The 22511-nt window shown below is 47.2% G+C and overlaps 1 protein-coding gene across 1 annotated transcript; it reads right to left on the minus strand.

Moving 5' to 3' along the window:
- Positions 1 to 1891: 1891 nt before the first annotated feature.
- Positions 1892 to 17593, minus strand: NR2E1 (nuclear receptor subfamily 2 group E member 1). The gene is made up of 9 exons (XM_028494722.1): positions 17512 to 17593; positions 17084 to 17229; positions 13770 to 13857; positions 11941 to 12176; positions 10519 to 10665; positions 8335 to 8431; positions 7798 to 7947; positions 7450 to 7555; positions 1892 to 3287 (listed from the first exon to the last, which is right to left on the minus strand). Exons 1-9 carry the CDS (start codon positions 17591 to 17593, stop codon positions 3125 to 3127), a joined length of 1215 nt encoding a protein of 404 aa, XP_028350523.1. The 3' UTR covers positions 1892 to 3124.
- Between the last annotated feature and the right edge of the window lie 4918 nt (positions 17594 to 22511).

The raw sequence follows: 22511 nt of genomic DNA on the forward strand, positions 1-22511 counted from the left end.
TTTTTTTTTTTTTTTTTGCGGTACGTGGGCCTCTCACTGTTGTGGCCTCTCCCGTTGCGGAGCACAGGCTCTGGACGCGCAGGCTCAGCGGCCATGGCTCACGGGCCCAGCCACTCCGTGGCATGTGGGATCTTCCCGGACCGGGGCAGGAACCCGTGTCCCCTGCATCGGCAGGCGGACTCTCAACCACTGCGCCATCAGGGAAGCCCTGCCACATCTTCTTTATCCTTTTATTATGTCAGTGATTCCCCCCTCCTCCTCCTCCTCCTCAAGAAGCGTATACTCCCTGCCCCCATGAGGTTGGGTTTGGCCATGTGTTTGGCTTTGGCTGGTGGAAAGTGAATACACATGTCGGGAGAAGCAGCTTTAAATGTGTTCGCATGGTTTGGCTCAGCCCCTTGCACTTCTGCAGTCTGTCATGCAAAGAAATTGCTCTAAGGAAGATGCTAGTCCAGAATGAGGAAACACTGGAGCCCACTCGAACCCAGACTGCAGCCAGGTGCCCAGCCCAGCAGTCCCATGAGCAAGAAATACAAGTTTGTTGTTCAAAGTCTTGGGGGTTGTAATTCAGCATTATTGAAGTAAAACTTGACTAATACATGGATGAACAGCCTTGAATCCATTGCTCATCTTTTCCAAATCTTATCATTGAATTTATATTGGTTTCCAATTCTCTTCTGTCTTATGAAATCAACCATTTCAGCAGCATTTGAGGGAGGGTCTTCTTGGTACCCTTCAGCTATCCCATCCATTCCCAAAGGTAACCACTATCATACAGTTAGTGTTTACCATACTCATGTTTGTTTTAAGCATATGCTATACATTTGTATATCTATAAACATGGTGGAGTATTGTTCTGTAGGCTGCAAAATTTTATATTAAAACCAATCTGTATGTATCCTCTGGGATTCACTTCCCCCAACACCATATTCCAGATTTACCTATGTCATACCTCAGCTCTAGTCCATTCACTTGAACTATTGTAACACTGTCTGTATTTACCACAATTTATCTATTCTCTGCTGGTGGACATTTTAGTCCTTAAATATGAACAGTGTTGTAAAGAACATTCTTGTACACATCTTTGAGTAACCTGCTTTCCTTTAAGACCAACTTCTTTTTCGCAGTGGAATTAGTGGACTAGGAGTGGATGGCTGATTGAACTTCCACACATGCTATTTGCCAAGTCAGTTTAGCCAAGAGATGCTAGTGCCTCTGCTCCAGACTCTTGCTGGAGCTGCTGTCCAGGAGGAACGCATAGTGCCCATGGCCTCGGGCAACTCTGATTTCCACCACCGGCTTCTGGCTGTGGGACCAGTGCCCTGAGATTTGCTGGGAACATCTCAACGCACTTTCTATTGCTCTTTCCACATCTTACTCACCAATATCGTTCTTCACACTTTATCTTTTTGATCATTAAATAATTTTAAGTTCCTGGTCAGGACTGAAATGTTGGCAAGAGAGTTAGAAACAGAGGAGTGAGTGAATGAAGACTCTGTTAATCGGCCTCTTTCTTCCTCACACAGCAATTTTTCTAACAGATGCAATTACATTTGAGAGCTGCAGAGAACGGAATCTTATGTTTTATTTCTTTATTCATCATTTTACAAATGGGATTCACTGTAAAAAGGAAATTGCCTTTGTGGTTCAGTTCTTCAGGCTGCAGTGCTCTGAGCTTCAGTTTTTACACCAGCTGCCGCCGCCGCCTTGTAACTGGTGGATAAGAACCAGCCAGGGAGGGAGGCTAAGAAATCAGGCAGAGTTCATTTAAATTCAATATATTTTTTATTCTTTGTAAATACAATGAGTACAACCTTTTAACTTCACAAATCAGTTAATTCACTTTATACAAGGAAAGTTTTACTCATCCTATAATAGTCCAAGTGCTGAATATTTTTCCTCAGTGCTAGTACCTAATAAATCAAAATGTGAAAAGTACAGCAGCTATTTTAAAATGTTTGTTTCTACATTTCCATAAGTAGAGATTCATACCAAAGGAGCAGCTTATAGTGTAGGACGAAGTGTGTGTGTGCACGTGCAGGTATTCAAAGCTTTACTAGAAACCGGTTTTCTGAAAGGCATTGAAGAGTCTCAGGCTGTTAGCATTGGATCAAGAAGCCCTTTAGTATCCATCTCCTTGAAGTTCCTTCTGGTCTCATGTCTCTGTTCATTTACTGTCTGGTGTGACTCGCTGAAACACGAGTTTGGACCCCCATTGCCTTTGGTTTCAGCACTATGTTAATGGGACAGCAGTCTGCCTCACTCCATCATTCATCTCCACTTTATTTGGTTTTGCTGTTTTTATTCATCCTCCCTCGACTTGTGTTCTTTTAGTAAAGCTCTTCTATTTTTAGATGTTATCCAACCTGAAGTCCTGGTGAGAATCTCATTTTCGTCCACCAATTCCTTTGACAAGGTTGCCTGGCCTATGGTATTAAGAAGAAGAAGGAGAGGAGGAGGAGGGGGAGAAGGAGAAGGGGGAAGGGGAAGGGGAGGAGGAGGAAGAGGAAGAAAGAAAGAGAAAGGAAGAAGAGAGAGAAAAAGCAAATCTCACAGCATAAGCTACCTTTCACTTATTAACTCAGTTCTGAAGGCCACTTTATGAAGTAGTACAATAGAAGGGAAACTTTTGATAAAACTTTTGATTTAAAACCTAACCATTATTTTTGAAATAAATTCTTCAACATAAGATAGTTCTGAAGGCTGCTGTATGATGTTATACACAGAACTATATTTGGTTACCCAACTTTATACGCTAAAAGGGAAAAAAAATGTTCTACTTATGTTTCAGCTGTTGATAGGTCAGCCTGATCTTCCAGGTAAGAGGCAGAATAGCCTGGCCTGTGGCAACCCTGAATTCGGTCCCCTCCCAGGGCATGGTAGCAGTGAGTCCTCTCTGCTCAGGCGGTCCTCTTACACCCCCTTTCCTTCCAGGCCACCCCACCCTGGGTGAGGCAGCAGGTCAGAGCTACTGGAATTGTTTTGTGTCAATTGACATTTTTTCCTGAAGGCTACACATTCCCAGGTTTATGCTTCCTGAAGGGTTTGTTAGTTGAGGCTTGTTCTCCATGGGTAGAAGTTCATCAGATACTGTCCCATCCTGAAAAGTAGGGACTTGGAGAGCTTAGATATCACTGGATTTGTACATATCTGAAAGCAGTCTTGTAATTGGCACATTGCCGATGGTTTTTTTGAAAAACACTTCCTCTATGGTTGATGGACTAATAGAACGTAAAGCTGGCAAAAGTAACAGGAGTTTTCCAAAGCGACAGGGTTGAGTGGGATATCTGGAATAGGAGAAGCCATGAAAGCAAGGTAAGATCCATCACTAACAGGCTTAATATCTCATCCTTGAACACACACCATCTTCAGCTTAATTTCCTGATTCAGCCTCTTTAATAACATACTACAGAGTCCTAGCCAGGCACTACTATCCCTGTTTTGCAGGTGGAATAATCGAGGCACGGAGAACGTAATGACGCTGCCAAAAGCACACGGTGACTGTCTCCTCATTAGCACAGGGGTTGCAGTTTTTTTGGAGAAAAAATAATTTTAAGAAACATGGTACTAAGTTTAGACCAAATAATAAACTTAAGGTTGCCAGTGTAGAAACCAACCAATGGTATTGATGATAAAACTAGTGACAACATCCACATTTTCTGATTCTCAAGACTCCTTCATGAGGCTATTTCCCTCAAATAAAATGGATTCCTTTTCTAAGCAATTCTCTAAATTATTATTCAGGCACTATACTTAGTCACTCTCAGGAATAATTCCCTCCTTATTACACTGCAAATTAAAGACTAAGTTCTGTTGGCTGGCAGTGCCACCCAACTTTCATGTCAATGAAATTGGCATATAATTAAAAATGTGAGAAATTGCTGAACAATTTCCTCTCGTGATGTCCAACATACATCTGTGCTCAGATGTGCAAGTTCAATTTTCTGCTGCCTTTGGATGCCTATAAGCCACCTCCTCACTGCAGCCCTGATGCGTCTTCAGTCAATAGCTTGGAATCAGGTGTCAATACAGTCCACCAGGAGGTCTCCCTCCACTGACACAAACCACCCAAAAGACTGACCTCTGGAGACACTTATCTGTGACTCAGCCAGGTTCAATCCATGGCCACAGGTGCTAGAAACTGACAGATACCAATTCCTACACAGGAGTTAGGTAGCTGAACATTGAGTTTAACTGCCCAATAACCCCACCGTGCAGAGTCCAGGGGAACAACTTTCATGCTTGTCTCTTAGCTTTGGGCACAAGGGAGTCCCTCTCTTCAACCTGATATGAGGCTGATCATTCATTCTGGGCCTCTGAGGACCTCATTTGGCTCTTTCACTGCCCAGCTTCATGACCACCAGTGGACAGGGACCACCAACCACCTTTAATAATGTGGTATGGACACGGTGGAGCTTCTCTACATTTAAAAAAATACATAAATCCCACCGCTTACTCTACTTGCCAAAAACATCTCCTATGCTTCCTGGAAAGTAATCCCAAGACCCATGTCTCCGTTTCACCTTGGCCACTTACTCTCTTCAACAGCTCTGTTTCCCTTCTCAGGCAGGCAGAGGAGAGAAGCCCCCTGCAGTGGGTGGGAAGCAGTGGCTGCCTAGATAAGCCCCCAGCGTGTCTGCAGCATCCACCCAACATGCTGAAGTTTCCCACATTGAGAAAACACTGTGGGAAATAATTACTTTCAGAAAGGACATATTTTGGTGACTCCATAGACGATTAACTCTTGATTTTCTGTGAGTAGATTATCCACTCACCTACTCACCCACCTCTGTTATTCTCTAGTTAGGAAGGGGCTGGTTAGTCAGTCAACAAAAATTAAGTGTTTATTATATGTGGAGTGCTCTACTACCCAGAAACAATAACCATGTGTATGTGTGTGTGTGAGACAGAGACAGAGAGAGAAGGAAAGAGAGGGGCTCTCTGATTGCTCAAAATTATTTTGTAGAGTATGTATGCCCTTGACTTCATCCATCAGCATACATAACTGGAAGTTTTCTTTCCAGGTGTAAGTGTTCTGTGTCTGTCACGGATTCGGGTATTTGATTGTCAGTTATATAGTTTATTATATATAACTAAATTGTTTATTATTATATATAGTTATATATAGTTGTTACACGTAGTTATATATAGTTTGTTTGAAATGCCAATTTCTAGCCCTCTCCTTATGTCCTAGATAATTAGAGAAATCACTTACCGGGCTGTAACAATTAGCTCAGTTTGCAGCTTTAACAATTAATGCACAATTAGCTCAGTTTGCCACATTAACTTCTCAATTTCAGATTTTATTTTTCTAGACAGGAAAGTGCTAGAGGAGAGATGTTCGCTGATTTGAAGGAGCTAAGCAGTAAGGTATAGTCAGTTTTGTCACATGTATGACTCTAGATATTAATATTAAATTCTAGCTGTAGCTGATATCATGAAATGAAAGGCTCATGTCAAAGCAGATGTGTTCCTTCCATGAATAATTTCCTTGTTTTGAGGGTGACAGAGAAGTAGTATACTTGTCATTTCTCGAAAATAGACTTCTGTTAATTTGTGGTTTAACTCTCTCAGGTCATCCTAAAAGCAGCTCCTGAAATGTCAGGCTCTCTCAGACTCTCCTTACTCCCTCTCTGGCACCTTCCATGGCACCTCTACCAGCCCCCCTTCTGCCTCCTGTTGGTCCCCTTCTCTCCTGCTGGAATCCAAGAACTAGCTCACATGTCTTCTCCATCCATCAGACTTTGTAGATTTTTTTCTCACTCCCTCCAACGAGAATTCATCTCTCTCACTCCCCACTTTGCTTTTTCTCCTCCCTGGTCTGAGTTGGAGTAACACTTCTGCCTACTTCCTGTAATGATAATGGGTAGTATCTTGTCCTTTCTCGTGTTCCACAGTGCTCACCAGCCACCCTGCACAAAGTGAGTACTCGGCAAAGGCTTGGCTGAATCAAGACCTAGTATCACATTCTCCTGGTGTGATGTTCTTTATACCTTAAAGACTCTAAATGTCAGAGGTCAGTTATGATATACAATTTAGTTTTTAGTGGGGAAAAAGTGCCCAAATTATGTACTGTTCCATTTTATAATTCTGAACAAACTTAAGTGCTTACTATATACATTCTGAAAGTTAATGTGGATTTTAAATTTAAAACCACAGAACTTTAATTTGGAAAAACATACACAGGCTCTATCACTCATCACGGTTTCAGTGATATTCCATGGACAGGGAACAATTTGTTGTTGTTGTTGAACTCACATTTTACAAATTTACTTGTTCGTATACTCCCCCTACTTTTAGGGAAAATCATAATATGCTGGGTTGTAAGGCACACAGTAAGCACTCAATAGATATTGGTCGCTATTGGCTATTGAAGATCTACTGTGAAGCCTAAAGCTTTCAGGAATAGGAATTCCGAAAAGCTACATTCAACGACTCTGGGACAGGGAACAGTTTTACTCATTAGTATTCAAAAGAGGATTTATAAAAGAAATAAGGAGATCCCTGCAGAAGTGGTATCATCCCAAATGAATACAGGTGACTTGGGGTTTCTTTGACCCCTTCAGTAATGGAAGCATTAACTGCCTCTACCCATTTGATTTAGTTACTCCCAGCATAGTGTCTATGGGTGATGTTGAGATGATAGAGACTGGTTTCCATGGGCTTCTCTTCAAGATCAATCTAGAGAATAAGTAAGAAGAGCAACTCTATTCTAACCTCAGATCTACTGCAGCCCTAACTTAGGAAGCTAGCAAGGTTTCACTGCTCTTTAAAAGCCTTGCTTTTTTCATCTGAAAATGGAATCAGAAAGTCTGTAGACCTCGTGGAGGATTTGCCCATTTGGTGGGCCAGGAGGAGCACAGCTGGAACCCCAGTGACTGAGTTTCTACAAATAGCCAAGAACAGCCTCTGTCAGTGGGCTTTGCTTGGCCAGAAGTAACATGATGGGTGCTATGACTCAAAATAGCTCAACAGATACCAATCACCAAAGCCAGACAGCAGTCATGATGGGGTTAAAGATGACCTCTTTAGAAAGTTCTCTGGTCCTTCTATTTGGGATTGGCATCCAAAGAAAGGCACTTGCCTTTTTTAAAGGATCGTGTGACCACTCTCTAATATATCAACTAACATAACACTTTAGCCTTCATTTTTCACCTGTCTCATATCTGGGCCCATTCACCTCAATGTGTTCAGCTATATTGATGGATCAACTTGTTCATCCAGGAAAGGTGTAAGGTGTCTGGCAGTGCTTTCAGTTTTGTAATCTAATTTGATTTGTTCCTCTCACCTAGCCTTCGAAATATGTGAGGACATAGATTCTAATTAAATTAACTGGCTTGGCAACAGGATAATTAGTCACAATGTTTGAACTGGCTTTTTGCTGTCTGCTCACACATTCACAATGGAAGTAATTTTCTTAAGTACACGTTCAAGGCAAACAAGGGTCACCTGGTATGGATGTAGCTGTTGAGAGTTAGCTGAGCCTCATCTTGAAGAGCTGCGATGGCGGCAGCATTCCGGAAACTTCTCAGTTCAGAACCACTGTGTGTAGGAACTAGAAATGAAGACCAGGAAATTGTGATAGGCAGCACAGGAAATGCAGATGGGGAAAGCACTCTCTGGAAGTGGATGGCCAGCAGAAGAACATGCAGGTTCCATGGCTATCGAAAATGGAGTCAGACTAAGAGTATCAGCTCTCTTGAAAACCATCACCTCTTTTTTGGACTTGGAGGTGGCTGAATTAGTGAGATGGCAAAACTGGGGAAGGAGAAGAGACAGCAGTTTGTGTCTGCTTACCAGCTTTGAAAGTGACGATGCATTTTAGACAGGCAAATTCAGTAGCATCTAACCGGAGTTGTCTAAACCGAGCCACCACCTCTTGTAAAGCCTGTATTTCAGATATGATCTTGTTCAGCTTCTGGGAATCTGTGTTGTCACCATTCATGCCTAGAATAAAAATATGCAATAAATGCTCTAACATGAAGGCATTTTCATGATTTAATATTGATTTTTGACAAAATCCTGCATATCAATATCTATTCAATTGTCACTCTGAGATATCTGATTCCATGTAAACTGGCTATATTGTATGAAAGTTAATATAAAATCTTCTCTTGGATGATAACAAACACAGTAATTTGCATTTAAATAACAATGCAAGCAGTCATGAATACAACAAAACAACATTATTTGCATTTAAATATAGATTTATAAATGACAGGTATACTCTATTGTTCAGCAGGAATTTGTTATTCTTTACATGTTGTTCTTTTTTCAGTAATGTATTTTTATGGTAATTTCTACAACAAAGTCATTAAATTGTGCAATTCTTACCAGATACAGCCAGTAGAGTGTTAGCATCAACCGGAATGGCCCATTGTGCTATTCCTAGAACAAACAGTTCTCTCCAAGCATCTTCCAAAAGCATCAGCTGTCATACAATAGATGTATAATATAATATAGTGTGTAATTTATAAATTTATAAACAATTTCAATATGTAAATCTCCATCATTTTAAGAAGTGTTTTAAATGCCTGTCCTGATAGTTTTTCCTCTGAATATTCTAGCTTTCCCTTATTTTCTCATATTTTCCTTTATTAAAAGGTATCTATACTTAAGCACATGCATTTGAGAGTCAGCCATTCCAATTCCCCAAATTTTGCTTCCCTTGGAAAAGGGTTTACCCTTCTTGTTCTTGCATCCATTTGTTCCTGACCACCTAGAAACTTCTCAGGAGACCCAGGCTCTATGAAATGTCACCAGCAGCACAGCAGGCAGATTCCCCTCATAGAAAATGTTGATATTATCAGGGTTGAGGATTCCAGACTAAGCATGCAGATGTGGGCCCCCATCTTCCTGGAGGGTTGAGCGGGCTGGGCTGGGAGAGCGATCACTAATTCCCAAGAGGCATGCAGGGAAATCAGGGTGTAATTATGTTAATCGGGTTTTGCTGAGTTTACCTCATCTCACTGCCTGATTTTTCTGAGACTCATAAGTGGACAGCATCAAGGTGCTTGTCATTTTCATTCTATTAAAATGTGCTACTGAATATTTAAAATGAAAATCTGGCTCCTTTTCGAAATTAATATACTGGATTCCACTTCACTGCAGTTTGCTTGTTGTTGAAGGGTTTCCACCAAAGGGCTAAGTGGCAGACAGTAAGTAAATTTTGTTTGGATTAAAGAGTCTACAAATACTTGTTTTGAGAAAAAATAGCCAACTTACACACACACACACACACACACACACACACACACACACACACACACACAGCAAATGGTCAGAGTCAACCAGTAAAGCTGCTCAAAGATAGAAACTAACCATCTTGAAAAATTTGTTTTTGAAAAATCTCTCAAAAACCAGACAGTTCTGGATGTGAGAGGATTTCCTTTTGAGAGCTAAGGGCTGAATTGTGAAGGCTTGTAACCAAAATCATAATTAGACAAAAAGGTTTAATTTTCAAAGTGCTTTATTTTCAGTTTTATTGCATTAAATACAGAAAATAATACTTTAAAAATGCAAGGTAAACAATGTCTAATTCTGACCATGTCTGAAAGTCCAGGCCATGAAAAAAAGAACATCCCTTGCTAGAAGATTAAATGTTTTGAGCACATTGCCAGGGCTCTCTGTAGGAAATGTACTTCATATTAAGGGGCACTATTATGCTTTAATTAGGTATAAAATGAATTAAAGAAACAAATCCTTTGCTTTTGGAGCTACTTATCAGCCTTTTGGGAAATTTGTCATTAATTTCCATGAATGTGCTGGTGACCACCAATTTTTGTGAATACTTCATTTTATTTCTTTCCCTTAAGGGCAGAAAAATTCTGGCAGAGGCCATTTCTGATATTCCTAACAACAAAACTTCTGAGTTTAGGTACAATGCAATTTTAAAGGCACATACTTTGTTTTCTCCCTCTTAATGTCATTTACAACCACAGGATTACGCACCAGAACTATTTGTTTACAAAAACTCTAAAAGCACTTAAAGAATCAAGGGAGGTGTGCGATGCACTCTTTAATCCTTCATGCTGATCAATCAGTGGCCAAAACTATGAGCATCACAATGGAAAATATAAAGCTGCAAATATAAAATGAGACTAGTTCCCAAAATCTTACAAGGGAATACTCTCATCACGTTCTGTGTCTCTCAGTTCCAGTGTTCTTAAGAAAATATTGTTTTACTAACAATTTTAAAAATTAAGATTTTTTAAATTTGTGATTAAATTTGATGTTTCAATTAAACTAAAAAAAAGATAATGGTCTTGTATATTTGTTTTTTTTAGATCATATCCAACTTTCCTGAAATAACATAATTACATTTCTTAGTAAGGATTCCATAGCTAGCTATTTTGAACCCATCGCAAGAAGCTAAGAAAAATCATTTCCTACTGCTGTTAAGAATGGATGCCTGGCCTTGGTGATTTATCCAGGTAACTTCTAGTTTCATAAGACTGACTACTCTTGCTTCTTTCCCATCCCCCTTCCCCCAAGAGCTCAGTGCCCTCTTGGTCATACCTGGTCTTGCAAAGATAGCGTGGAGAAAGCTGGCACACTCTTAGCCCACTTGATGCTCATAAATAGAAGCCTGGCAGCTGATTCACACACTGACTCTGTGGCCACTTCATAGAGATACATTGGGGTCCCATTCACTTCATGGGGGTACTGGGTGGGGAAGAAAGAGAAACACCAGGGAGTAAGGAAACTGCAGCTTTGCAAGAAGAGCCAAATTTTAAATTTTCTAATTAGACCAGTGAAGGAGATAGGAATATCTATAGAGTTTGGGGAATAATAATTGATGGGAGAGGCTCATTTCCACTCTTTGGCGGCCTGTTCCTTCAAGAGGGGCATCTGGCTTTTCTATCCCCTGCAGCAAATTTTCCTCAGGCTGAGCCAAGTGCCAAGCCTGTCTCCCAATTTAGACAAGAGCTTCTTGCATTTGAGTAAATAAAAATAGATGTGGAGAAAGTATAAATTAATAGGCACCCCAAACACAAATATGCATATGAGTATTTTTAGAAAGGATTAGTATATTATGGAAATATTTCAATTAGACATCTTAATCATTCATAGAGCATTCCCATTCATAACTGACGACATATTCATAACACTACTTTCCCAAGCTTATTATACACATCAAGGATAAGAAAGCAATATTAAATATTGTGTGTGTGCGTGTGCCCAGGTGTTTGGCTTCCCTGCAGTGTGGGGCTGCAGCTGGCCCTCCTCGTGGGGAGAGAGATCTGGAGCCCTTCTTGGCCTGGAGTGGGGGCTTTGGGTAGGTACCAACTGGAAGCCTGGAAGGTAGTCCCTAGGTGGCAGCCTTTTGAGGTGGTTCTGGCTGTGTCCCTGCTAGTAGAGGCTCAATTCTTGTGTAAATTCATGCGTCTCAGAAGAGAGTATGGGGAGTGGGAAATGAAGCCAGCTTCTTCAAACTGTCCTAACAAGGTGAGCTCCACATTTCTCTCTTGCATTAGGGACCCATGGCTTTGCCCAAGAGATTAGATCCCTGCAGTTGCAATTCAGGTGCTCTTCTGCCAGCTGTAGGCAACTTCTTTCAAAACAAACTCTGCTCTTCTGTCCTCCAGGAACACCTAAGCTGCCCTCTTAGTTCAGCCAGGGCTTTACACTAGGTGTTTTCTAAAGATACAGGTTCCTGGGCACCACCTCAAATTTGCTGAAAGGGTGATGGGCCTAGGCGGCCACGTTTGTAGTCAGCTTAGAGAGTGACTTTACTGCACACTAAAATTTGAGCACCCCTAGCTCAACAGGGGAGAGAGGGAGGTCTAGGGCTCCCCGCAGAGCTCGGCGAAGCACCGAGCACCCCGTGAGGTCTCTCTCTCTCCATCTTTTGCTTGAGCCATGCCAGCTGAGAAAGAATGGGCGCGCCCCTCTCCGCCCTCCACTCGGAAGGGTCTCGGGCCCAGCAAGGTCACTGACCTTGGGCGTGGGCTGAGCCAGGCTCACGAGGGTCTGCCGCTCAGGGGTGGCGGACACGGCGGCCAGCTCCAGGCCGTGGGGCTCCAGCTGCGTAACCGCGGTGAAGAATGCCGGCGCGGGGAGTGCTGCGGAGGGGAAGTGCGCGGCCGCCCCGTTCTCTTCCTTGTGTCCACGGAAGTATAGGGCCACCTGCTTGCGGATGGTGGACGTCCGAGGCCCCCGCTCATGCTGCACGGCTACAGAGACAGACAGACCGGCGCACGCCCGAGATCAGAGACTCGGTGACACTTAGACGCTGCCGCGCTCTCGGGCCAAAAGCTGCGTCTGGACAGGCAAGGGCACCCGGGAGGTGAAGAGAAGGAGGGAGAAGGAATGTGAGGGTGGAGGGCGCTCTGAGACCGTTTAACCCTTACACTGTTTGCATAAGGAAGCTGAAGCCGAGAAGAGCAGCCCGGCCCAAGTGTCACACTAATACCAGAGCCTAAGGCAAGACTAGGTGTGTTCTCCGTCGGTTGAGGGCTCCTCCGCACCCAGGGAAGGCAGCAGGGAAACCAGAGACCCTCTGGGCAGGAGTAGCTAGGTCTCGACCGCAATCGAGGGTAGAGGGAGAATTGCGCACAGCCAGGCACAGCGTCTCTGCACACACTTTTCCCAATCCGCTCGACGACCACTCCCCCCCCCAACCTCCATCCCCCGCCCCAGTTGGAGATGTCGTTTGGCCTCCGAGGACCCTAGGAGAAAAGGACCCGAGCCCGGGTCCGCTGGGGAATGGGACGAGGGAAAGCCCTCTCAGAGTGTGCTGGAGGAAGGCAGGGGAGATGTGACAATTACCACCAACAGTTTAAACAAACAAATTAATTCAGGGCAATCTTCCGCTCGACGAGCTTGACAACTTGTCAATACACAAGTCCAACAGGTTGGACGCTCCCTCCTGCTTCCTGCGCCGCGGAGGAAGGAACTCTCCCCCATGGGCGCTGTACCTCGTGGAGATGCCACCCCGCCCAGGCCTCCGTCCGAGCAAAGCCCACTACTCCGCACCCAGTCCTGAGGCCCCATCCCTCCCTCCCAGCCAAGACCCCTGCCACGTCCCGGCCTGGGGCGCCCTCGCCAGGCCACCTCCGGGCACGAGCTTGGATTGCACTCTAAGCCCGAGAAGCATCCTGACGACCTAGTTCTTGCTGCGCGCCTTTAAGAGCCTTCTGGGAGCTGGGTGTCCGAGGCACCCACTGGCGTCACTCTGCCCCTCCAGCCCCTTTCTTTAGAACTAAGAGAAGGCCCTGAAAAAGCTCAGATCGCCACAACGGCCGTCCTGATTTTGTCATCTTGGTGAGTATACAAACAAGGCGTGGACATTCCGCGTGTTCGTGTCTCTGCCCTTCCTCCTTCAACCCGTCTCCTAGTCCCCGAGATATCCTCTCCAGGAGACTATCCAGACAGCAAGACCCTGCGGGGGGCTAACAGGCTCAAGTCTGGCCACAAAAGGGCTGCAAGGAGAAGAGGTGAGAAGAGGAATCAGGATGGGAGGCCGGGAATGTCACACGTGGGTCCCCAGCAGAGTGGGGGCCCCAGGAACGCTGGCTTAGTGGGGATGGTTGTGAGGCGCAAGTGTCCCACGTGGGCATGGGTCTTGCCCTGAGGAGTTCAGTGGGGTGAGGGTGGGGCTCATGCAGGGAGATGACTAAAGCCGGAGGCCAATTCCCAGCACCTGGAAAGAAATGCTCAGGAGATGATTTACATGCATAAGAGTGCCATTATTTTCTGTACACATAATTTACTTACTACTCAACCAACATAAGGATAAAAAGATGTACTAAGAATAAATAGATTACCATCTTTGTTCATGTTGACTTCCAAACACTTCTTCAGCCGACACGCCCTGCACTGGTTTCTGTGTGTCTTGTCCACCGGGCAGCCTCCCTGGAACAGAGCGCAGGCGATCAGCGGCACCCAGGACCTTTAGACTGGGGACGCGAAGCCGGCGCCGGGTCGGGGAAAAGCCATGGAGGTGGGTACGGACCCCGCAACAGACCCCGGAGCTGCAAGCCTGGGTCCGCGAAACGCGAGGGCCTTGGGCACCAGCAGGGCCAGGAAGAGAGAGGGCTGGGATTCCCGGGGCTACTTCAAAAGGACCAGCCCCTGACCCTGTGAAAGCGGACAAGAAGGAAAGTCCTTCTCAAATCAGGTGAAGGGTCAGAGCTCCTGGTTTGCCCAGACTACGCTGCGTGGGGAGGAGCTCCCGAGGGGAACTTCCGCCAGGCGCAGAGGGGTTGGAGCGGGGCGAGACTTTTCAGGACCGAAGACAGCGACCTGCCCTGGAGGAGGAGGCCTCAGAGCTCTGCAAGGAGCAGGCTTGCCTGCCAGGACCCCTGCCACGTCCCCCTCCCACCAACTATTCTTTCCACTTTCAGGTCTTGAGTCTACCTCTTTCTGTCACTTTCTGGGTGAGCCCATTTATCCGTCAGATAAATATTTCCCATTATTCTCCACTCTCCTGTTTCCTCTCTTGCCTTTGTACTCGAAGCCATGCTTCTGACCAACATGTTGAGAGTTGTCCTAAAGACTAGCCTTAGCCCAGATTCATAGAAACACAGCCATTCCTGGAAGGTGAGGCAGAAGCCAGAGTGGTTAGGAGGGCAAGCCTTACAGATGTGAGAGTGGGAAGGGAAGAGCCCAAGGCCTGGACAAATTCTAGAAATGCCCACCATGTAAATATGACCAGGAAGATAATGTGATGAACTGTCTGACAAAATGATAACATAGACTGAGAATATTAGCACGATAACTGAAAAAAAAAGAGGTAATTGTGCCTTAGAAATACTTATCTGAGATGCATGAGAAAATAAATGTTTTATCCAATGCAATTTTCTGGAAAAATATTGGCCATTAAAAGAGGAAAACAGAAAATTTCTAACGGAATTCACTCAATGTTAGGTGTTATTACTGAGAGAACATATACATAGATTCATAAAGAGTCATGTCTACATGTGTATTTTATACACAGTAAACACATAACAAGTTTGGTGCTCTGTTTATACTACTTGCTACTTTTACATTTACAGTGGGAAGAAAGAGAATAAAATAAATGTATTTTTATTTTGTTTCCTAATCTCAAAATTCATATACTCTGAATTTGGAATAAGCATATTTTCTGAAATATCCCTTAGGAAAAAATTATACACTCAAACACACAGTTTTATGAGATCACACCCCTCTGATTTAAAATACATTGATTTATTTAAAATAAAGGTAGAGCAGAAGTTCATAATAATTTCTAAACATCCTCGTTACTGTTAATAATAAACTAGAATGCTGTTTACCTAAGCTTAGAATAAAAGAGAGAAAGGAAATAAATTTTTTTCCTAACTGAATTATTCAGGTCATCTTTGCTGGCCAGTGTTAATAGCTCAATGTAAAGAGATTTAAATAACTTATTATTAAATACAATCATATGCCTATCCTCAAATGTTATCCTCCTAGTATTCTGATAAACATACTAATGCATAATAGAAGTCTTCATTAGTTCTTAAGAGTGTCTTCAAATCAGATCAAATGTATATAAATATCTGGAGCCTGAGAGAAAGATTCGCACCTCAGCTAGGTCCATTTATTCTCTGTGTAAGAAGAGGACCACCATGCCTGATGAGTCTATCAACACTCCTTTACAAGCACTTGGACTGACATCAATATGTTTGAATTGATAGCCAACCCCTTTGAAAATATCAAGCATAACATCTGAGGTTTTGATTCCCCAATTCTGTTCATTGCATAAAAGTAAAAGATAACTTAAGTAGAGGCCTGCTCAAGTCTGATGACCCACAGTAATCCCATATTCTTGTGGAGCTACTGGGATACACTCCTGTGTATATATAATGTGATGTGTCCATATGGTGAAGCGAGAAACTGATACAGAGCTATGGACCCAATTAAACAGGTAACAGGGCTGGAGAGTTCAAAATATCCAAATGCAGCATCTTCTTGTTCTTGTTTTTGTTGATAATCCAAATCTATCAGAAACTGGTATGAGCAGACATAGGTTCAGAAAAAGATAAACAATTCACTAGCACCAGACAATATATGTGTATGTATATATGTGTATCATATATATTAATTAGTGAAAACGTTTTAACATTTTGGTTACCAAAGGATGTTTTCTGATTACTGCACTCTCCAGGATCTTCTTGGGAGTGGAGATCGTCACTCTGTATTTAGGGTCTGTGTGCCTGGCTAAGGAGAAGGCCAAGTGTGGGACCAAAAGGCTGATCTCCTAGGTTGAAATAAACCTACTACTGGGCTGGAAACTGAGTCGGGGGAGAGGTCTGCTCACTCTTTCTGGAAGCTCTGGCTCACACTCAACCCATGCCCCTACTCCTCTGTCTCTTTGAGACAGTTCTGCTTGCTCAAGATCAAAACAGAATCAACCAGAGAAGCAGAGAAAGTGAAGATATGGGGACCATGGAGAGGCTCCCAGTTTCCTTCCTTGGGCACCTTCTCTTCTTGCTCACTCTGCCCTTTTCTGACAAGGCCCAACTAAAGTCACATGGGTGCTAAGCCCCACTGCCCACTACCAAGCAGCCTTGCTTCTCTGAAGTTGAAGGCACAGCCCCTCATACAGCACATCCTCTCTGTTCCAACTGGCCAACACTCACTTCTCTGACTGAAATGCCCTGTGCCTTTCACTTCTGCCCGGACAGACCCGGGTCAGAGCACTGAGCTTAGGTGCTGCTAGGAATGGGACTGGGGTGGCAGTGACATAAAATAGCCCTTTTACCTGCCTGCACTTGTGGTTTAGATTCTAAAGTTCCTTAGATCCTCTGGGCTGGATTTATAGTCACTGGGTGTGGGCCTTACCCAGTGTCAAAATCTGTCAGATGATTTAACAAAAGGGGGAGGATTGATAGGGGGTGTAAGGAGACGCTGGGACTTCAGCTTTCCTCCTTCAAACTCAGCTCTCTTCCCTTGCCTCTTTCTGCCTTTCCCAAGCAAAAGGGCCACTGAGAGTTGAGGCAGGAAGGAGGGGAGAGGAAAGGAGAGGTCAGGGCCTGGTCTCTCCTCAGCAGCTTGGAACCTCAGAGGAGGCCTTGGCACAAACAAAGGAAGGGGAGGCGGCAGAGGGGAGCCGGGCAGCGCAACCCTGCTAAGGTACCTGGTTTCCAGATTTGCAGACATACGTCCTATTCCTTCGGATACTTCGTTTGAAAAACCCCGAGCAGCCGTCGCAGGCGTAGACCCCATAGTGTTTCCCCGAACTGCGGTCGCCACACACTTTACAGGGGATATCTAAAATACGGCCTGAAATCGCAGGAAAGACAGGGAAGGGGGGATGGGGTGAGAGAGAGAGGAGGGCGGAGAAGAAGGAGGAAAGGGGAGAGGGAGAGAGAGATGCTAAGCAATCTGACCTCTGAAGGGATTAGCACCGAAGCTGCGGTAAAAGCAAATAATGAAGTGATTTTATAGCCAAACTTTTTTTCCTTGAGCAAGTGTCAGTTTCCTACAATGAGCATTATTCATGCACCGCTACATGTATTTGGGTCTCCTCTAATCGCCGAAACCCATTTTGGAATAAAAGATTACAGCAGGCCGGGGCGGCAGCACGGCCGCCACTGCCTTTCTGCTCCGCGGAAAGTTTGGCCGCCTCCCTCTCCTGCTCTTGCATTTAACAGAGAAAGTTGTTAGTGAGCGCGCGAGGAGACAAACTTGAAATGTAAAAGGGAAAAGAAGAAAAACAAACACGGCTGGAACCAGGGATGGCAGCTGGAAGGCAATCGAGTTTTCTCTGAGCGGCCCGGGCGGTTGTTATTATTAGGATTATTATTGTAATGCTAATACTAGGATTATTAATGATAATAAGGGTAGTGGTAATTGCCCAACTTTCACTTTACCTATTTAAAATAATGCTTGATGGATCGCTTTTGAGAAATAATTTCTTTTAGGGAAAAAAATTTTTTTCTCCCCAAAGTAACCAGCACCGAGGTAGGCAAGTAGGAGGAGAGTGTTGTAAGTATGTCGATTCCCTGGTAGGTTAGGGTGGGACGGCACCCCTCCACCCCGACTCCCCAACGTCTTCCTCCTTAAAGCCCTACCTTCTCACACTAGATCCTGTGGGGGTCCCTTGCTTTCTGTTTTTCCACCGCAGTCTGAGGCTGATTCTTTCAAAGATCTGACTGGTTTCCCTAAACTGCCCCCACCCCCAGTGGCCTCGACAGTCGCCTGACTTAAGAGAAATCGCCTTGGAATCCCCTCTAGCCTGGGATGGCCGCGGACCCTAGAGGAATGTTAGGGAGAGGGTAAAATTCGAAAAGTTATAAGGGAGGGAACTATTTTTCTATAAGGTTCAAGGGTCCAACAAGCTTGAAGTGGCTCATAAGAACTTTGAAATCTTTCCTCGTGCAAAAAAAGGGAGTATTAAATAAAGGGTTAGCTTAATTAATACTTTGATAATGATCATGATGATATTTAACAATACTAGTTAATAATTAACTTCTTTACATTTAATGTTCCCTTTGCTACCGGCCCGAAGGCCTCCAGTCTGGGCCCGGGCGGCCTCCGGCTTGGTCTCTGTGAAGCTGGCACCTGGTTCCCGGAGCGCTCAGGTTAGGGACCACGATTAGGCTGGGGTGATGGGAGGCAAGGGTGAGGACGACTGGGCCAGGGGAGTAGGGGAGGCGAGGGCGCCGCGCAGGAAGGGCCCGAGGCCTCAGGGTGGAAACTCGCCGGTGGATTCCGAGGCATCCGGCGGGCGCGCACCCCCGACCGCGGCCGTCGAGGAGCTGCAGGGGGTGGGGGCGGGGAGAACGCGGGCGGCAGGGTTGGGGAGGGGGGTTTGGTAACCACCAGGCTCGGCCCGGGCAATTACAACCCCGCCGTAGCACCTGCCTATAGAGCCACCAGTGACCCGTCAAAAAAAGTAGCATGGGAATTCGGATGGCGACAAAGGCCGGCGGGGGAGGCGCGCGGCGCGGCGACCACCGCCTCGGCGCCCCCTCTCCCGCAGGGTGGGAGGAGAGGTTGTGCTGGGGGAAGGAGGAGGTTGTAGAGAGCCAGGGGAGGCCACATCGGGTTTTGTCCCTCACCCCCTCGGACCTGTCACTGCGCCCAAGGGAACTCAACGGCCGCGCAGCAGCCGCCCTCACTCTGGAAAGCAGTAAACTTGGTTTCCACATTTTGCAACCATTCTCCTCTGCATAACGCTCTGGCTGAGCTGGGGTCCGTGTTGGGGGTCCACGCATCCTGTCGTCCCAGCTGTCCTCCTCTTCCCGGTGGCAGTTTTGATGATGCCAAGATGAGCTAGCGGGAGGAGCCGTGGTGGGGGTTCTCCTTCCCGCCCCCCATCCAGACGGGAGGCCAGGGACATGCATCTCTGGAGAACCCCGACGGGGTGGAGGGAGGACCAGTTAGGGGCGGGCGACGCTACTCGGGCTCCAGGGGCGGGGCTCCTAGACCAACGGCCCCCCGGGGCCGCCAGGGCCGCAGGTCGGCCTTGCCCCTGCGCAGACCTCCGGGCCGAGGCTCCCGGGGCAGATTAGAGACAGGCGTACCCACCTGGGGCGGGGCACAGAGGGGAGGACGCGAAAATTCCGGGGCAGAGCGGGTGTGCGCCTCAGACTCCGCCACCCAGCCACGTTAAGGTGACTTGGGTCACGAGACAAGCTGGTTGACCCCGTTGCAAAGCTCCCCTCATTTAGCAAGTCGAGCGATCTCCGACGTGAGGCAGGCGGGAGTTTCCTGAGGCTGGAAAACCGTTCTTAACTTCCCTCACCAGGGGGTCCCCTCGGGGCTTTTTGTGTGTCATAATTGCCTAAAGATATATGGCAGCTTCGATTACTGTAATTACCATCAGAGGCTGTTGAAAGAAGTTAGTCTGGGCTGCAGGGGTGACTGGCCGGGGTCTTGTTACCACCCAGGCGGGTCTCCCGGGTGACATCGCTCTGCACTCCAGCTGTGCGAATCCGAGCAAGGCGGGAGTTGCATACCTCGAGGCCGGGCTCAGCCCTGACCTCGCCCGCTGCGCGCCTACCCCCTCGCTGCTCGGGGCCCGAGGGCCGCAGGCTTGGGCCCCGCTGCCGCCACCGGTCTGGAGAAGGTCTGGATGGCGCGGCGCCGCGGGCGGGGTCTGCTGTTCTGCGGGCCTGAGAAACCCCTGCGGAGGCGTCCGGACCTGCGTCGGGCTCGAGGCTTAGGAGGCCCAACTCAGGCTCTTGGGAAGCTGGAAAGCTCCAAAGTTTCCCCAGTGTCATTCTGCCTTTTTTCCTGAAAGTCCGAACGGTCCGCCTGCGTCCTAGTCCATCTACAGCACGCGGGCGCGGTTCCCAGCGAACCCAGTTCGTGCCCGCCCCTTCCCTCACCTCCGAGGCCTCACTTTTCAAGGCTCTTCAACCCCGGCGACTGCGCACCCCAAGGGGTCTGAGGCCCCCTACTTCCAGGGAAGGAGGCGAGGACCTGTCATAGGGCAAGCAAGCACCGAGGCCTGCCGAGGCCTGCCGGCTTCAGTTTTTGCGGTGGAGGCTCGGAATGCACCGGGAAGGCTTTCCTTCTGCGCCTCCTGGGAAGGACGCACACACGCCAGAACATGGGCCACAAAAAATATGCGAGCTCGCCTCCTTTCCCAGAGATTCGAACAGAGAGCGCCAGGTAGGCCCGAGGTTAACTGGAAACTCCAGTCCTCCGCCAGGGTCGGCTCTGATTCGGGCGGCAGCTAAGATTCTTTCTCTCCTCCCTCCGCCTTAGTTCCAAACATTTCTCCTTTTTTCTTCTTGTTCACGTTCACTTTAATTTTTAAAATGGCAGCGCCCAAAACCAAAACAAACGGACAAAGTAAAAACACAACCCACTTCCTGAGAGGGAGGGGAGGAATTGCATCCCACTCAAGTGGGACTTCATTATCAGTCCTCAGAAGTATCTCGGACTCTCCCAACTTTCAAAGACTCGGGACAATGAGCGGGAGTGAAGGGAGGGGGTGTTTGAGGAAAGCACAAGCGCCAAAAATGCTATAAGCGAAAACGACAAGGGCGGCGAGAGCACTCCGGGACATGGGGACTTCGGCAGCGACCACCCCCAGCCTTGGACCCTGGAAACCGCAGCCCCGGGCCACCAGAAGGCGGGAACTGAAATGCCCCATGGAGATCCTGGCATTGCGGCCCTGCCGGCCCAGCGCCGGCTCTGGCCTGCACATGCTCAGGGTCCGCAGGCAAGGTGCACGCAAAAGCCCTCGCACATACACTCAGCCCTGCACTCAGGCGTCTAGGGGCGGTTAGAGATCAGCCACGACTTGGCGTTCCAAGGGAGAGCCTCCAGCTAAGCAGAGTTAAGGAAGGAGAGGAGCGCGCGGAGGGGAACAGGCCGCACTCTCCTGCCTCTGCCGAGCTCCCGCTCGAAAACTCCTTGGGATTAGGGATTTGGTCCTCTCTTTGCTAGAGCAGTTCGCCATACTTTAAATTCCCCAGTTATGACCTACGCGGATTTAGGATTAAGGAAAATGTGACTTTTAAATTGTTTCTGCTTCCCAATTTGCAGGATTATTTGAAATAGCTAGAAAAGGGGTGCAAAGCATTCCATTCAAAATCCGCTTTGCGCAAAGTTGCTTTTGCGCTCTGGAGCTCGGAGTTTTGAGCGAGCGTGTTATTGTGCTGCAGCCTGGGGCTGCGGCCTAGTTCCCGCCCCCGCCGCCTCCTCCCCCTCTTCCCCGCACCTGGCGGCTAAGTGGAGGCAACTCGCGGGGCTGCTGGGCGGCCTGGGTCGCAACCTTCCCACCATACCAGAGAAAGGGGGGAATCAAGCAATCCAGAGGTAACGAAATTGTTCTTCCCTCACCACGAAAGGCACTGACTCATGGTCTACAAGGAGCTGGGCCAAAGCGCACACACCGCTGGAGTCCCTCTCCCAGGCTCGGAGTCTCGGAGATCGGAGCAGGACCTCCCCGGCCACCCCGCCCGCCCGTCCGTCCCAGCCTGCGCGCCTGAGCCCCGCGGCGGCCCGATAGGTACCCACTTGTTGATCCGGCCGGCTTGCTCATGCTGGCGGTCCCGGGGCGGAGCGGTTGGTGGGCGCTGCCCGAGTCCCGGCCGGCAACGCCCGCTTCGCCGCCGGGCGCCGCCGCTCTCCAGCCGCCTTCCAGCCTGGGAGGCTCCGGGGCCGGACAGGTGGGTGTCGGTTGCGCGCTGCGCTGCTCCCCGGGCGCTCAGAATTCGTTCCACAGTGGAAAATTAAGCATCCTTAAGTTTCTTCCCGCCTCTTGCAAAACCGCAGCTGCTGGGAATGTTGCTTGGTATGGACATAGGCATGTACAGACAAATGGAGAGACGGACAGGCAGATCGAGGGAGAAGGCAGGACAGGCAAGAGAAGGGTATTGAAGAACAGAGATGGAGACACGAAAATGGTCTTTCTACGGAGTAAAAAGGGCAAAATCCCTCTCTTTCCCCATTCCTGTCTCTCAGTCTTCAGTTCCTCCCTCTACATTAGGCAGGCAGAGTGTGGGCAGATCTCTACAGACCGCTGCTCTTTTACGGAAAGAAGGGAAACACACAACCGCAGTCTCAGGCAGATGGGCTCCGCGCTGCCCAAATCCGAGCGCGGA

Source organism: Physeter macrocephalus, chromosome 10 (genome assembly GCF_002837175.3).
Source record: "Physeter macrocephalus isolate SW-GA chromosome 10, ASM283717v5, whole genome shotgun sequence".
NCBI lineage: Eukaryota > Metazoa > Chordata > Mammalia > Artiodactyla > Physeteridae > Physeter > Physeter macrocephalus.

Coding starts and splice junctions, on each gene's coding strand:
- NR2E1 (XM_028494722.1), bottom strand. CDS start 17,593: ATGCAAGAGCAGGAGAGGGAGGCGGCCAAACTTTCCGCGGAGCAGAAA. Junction 17,230..17,511: donor TGCTGCCGCCCCGGCCTGCT/GTAATCTTTTAT, acceptor CTGCGATTTCAG/GCCGTATTTTAGATATCCCC. Junction 3,288..7,449: donor AACAGCTACATCCATACCAG/GTGACCCTTGTT, acceptor CTCCTATTCCAG/ATATCCCACTCAACCCTGTC.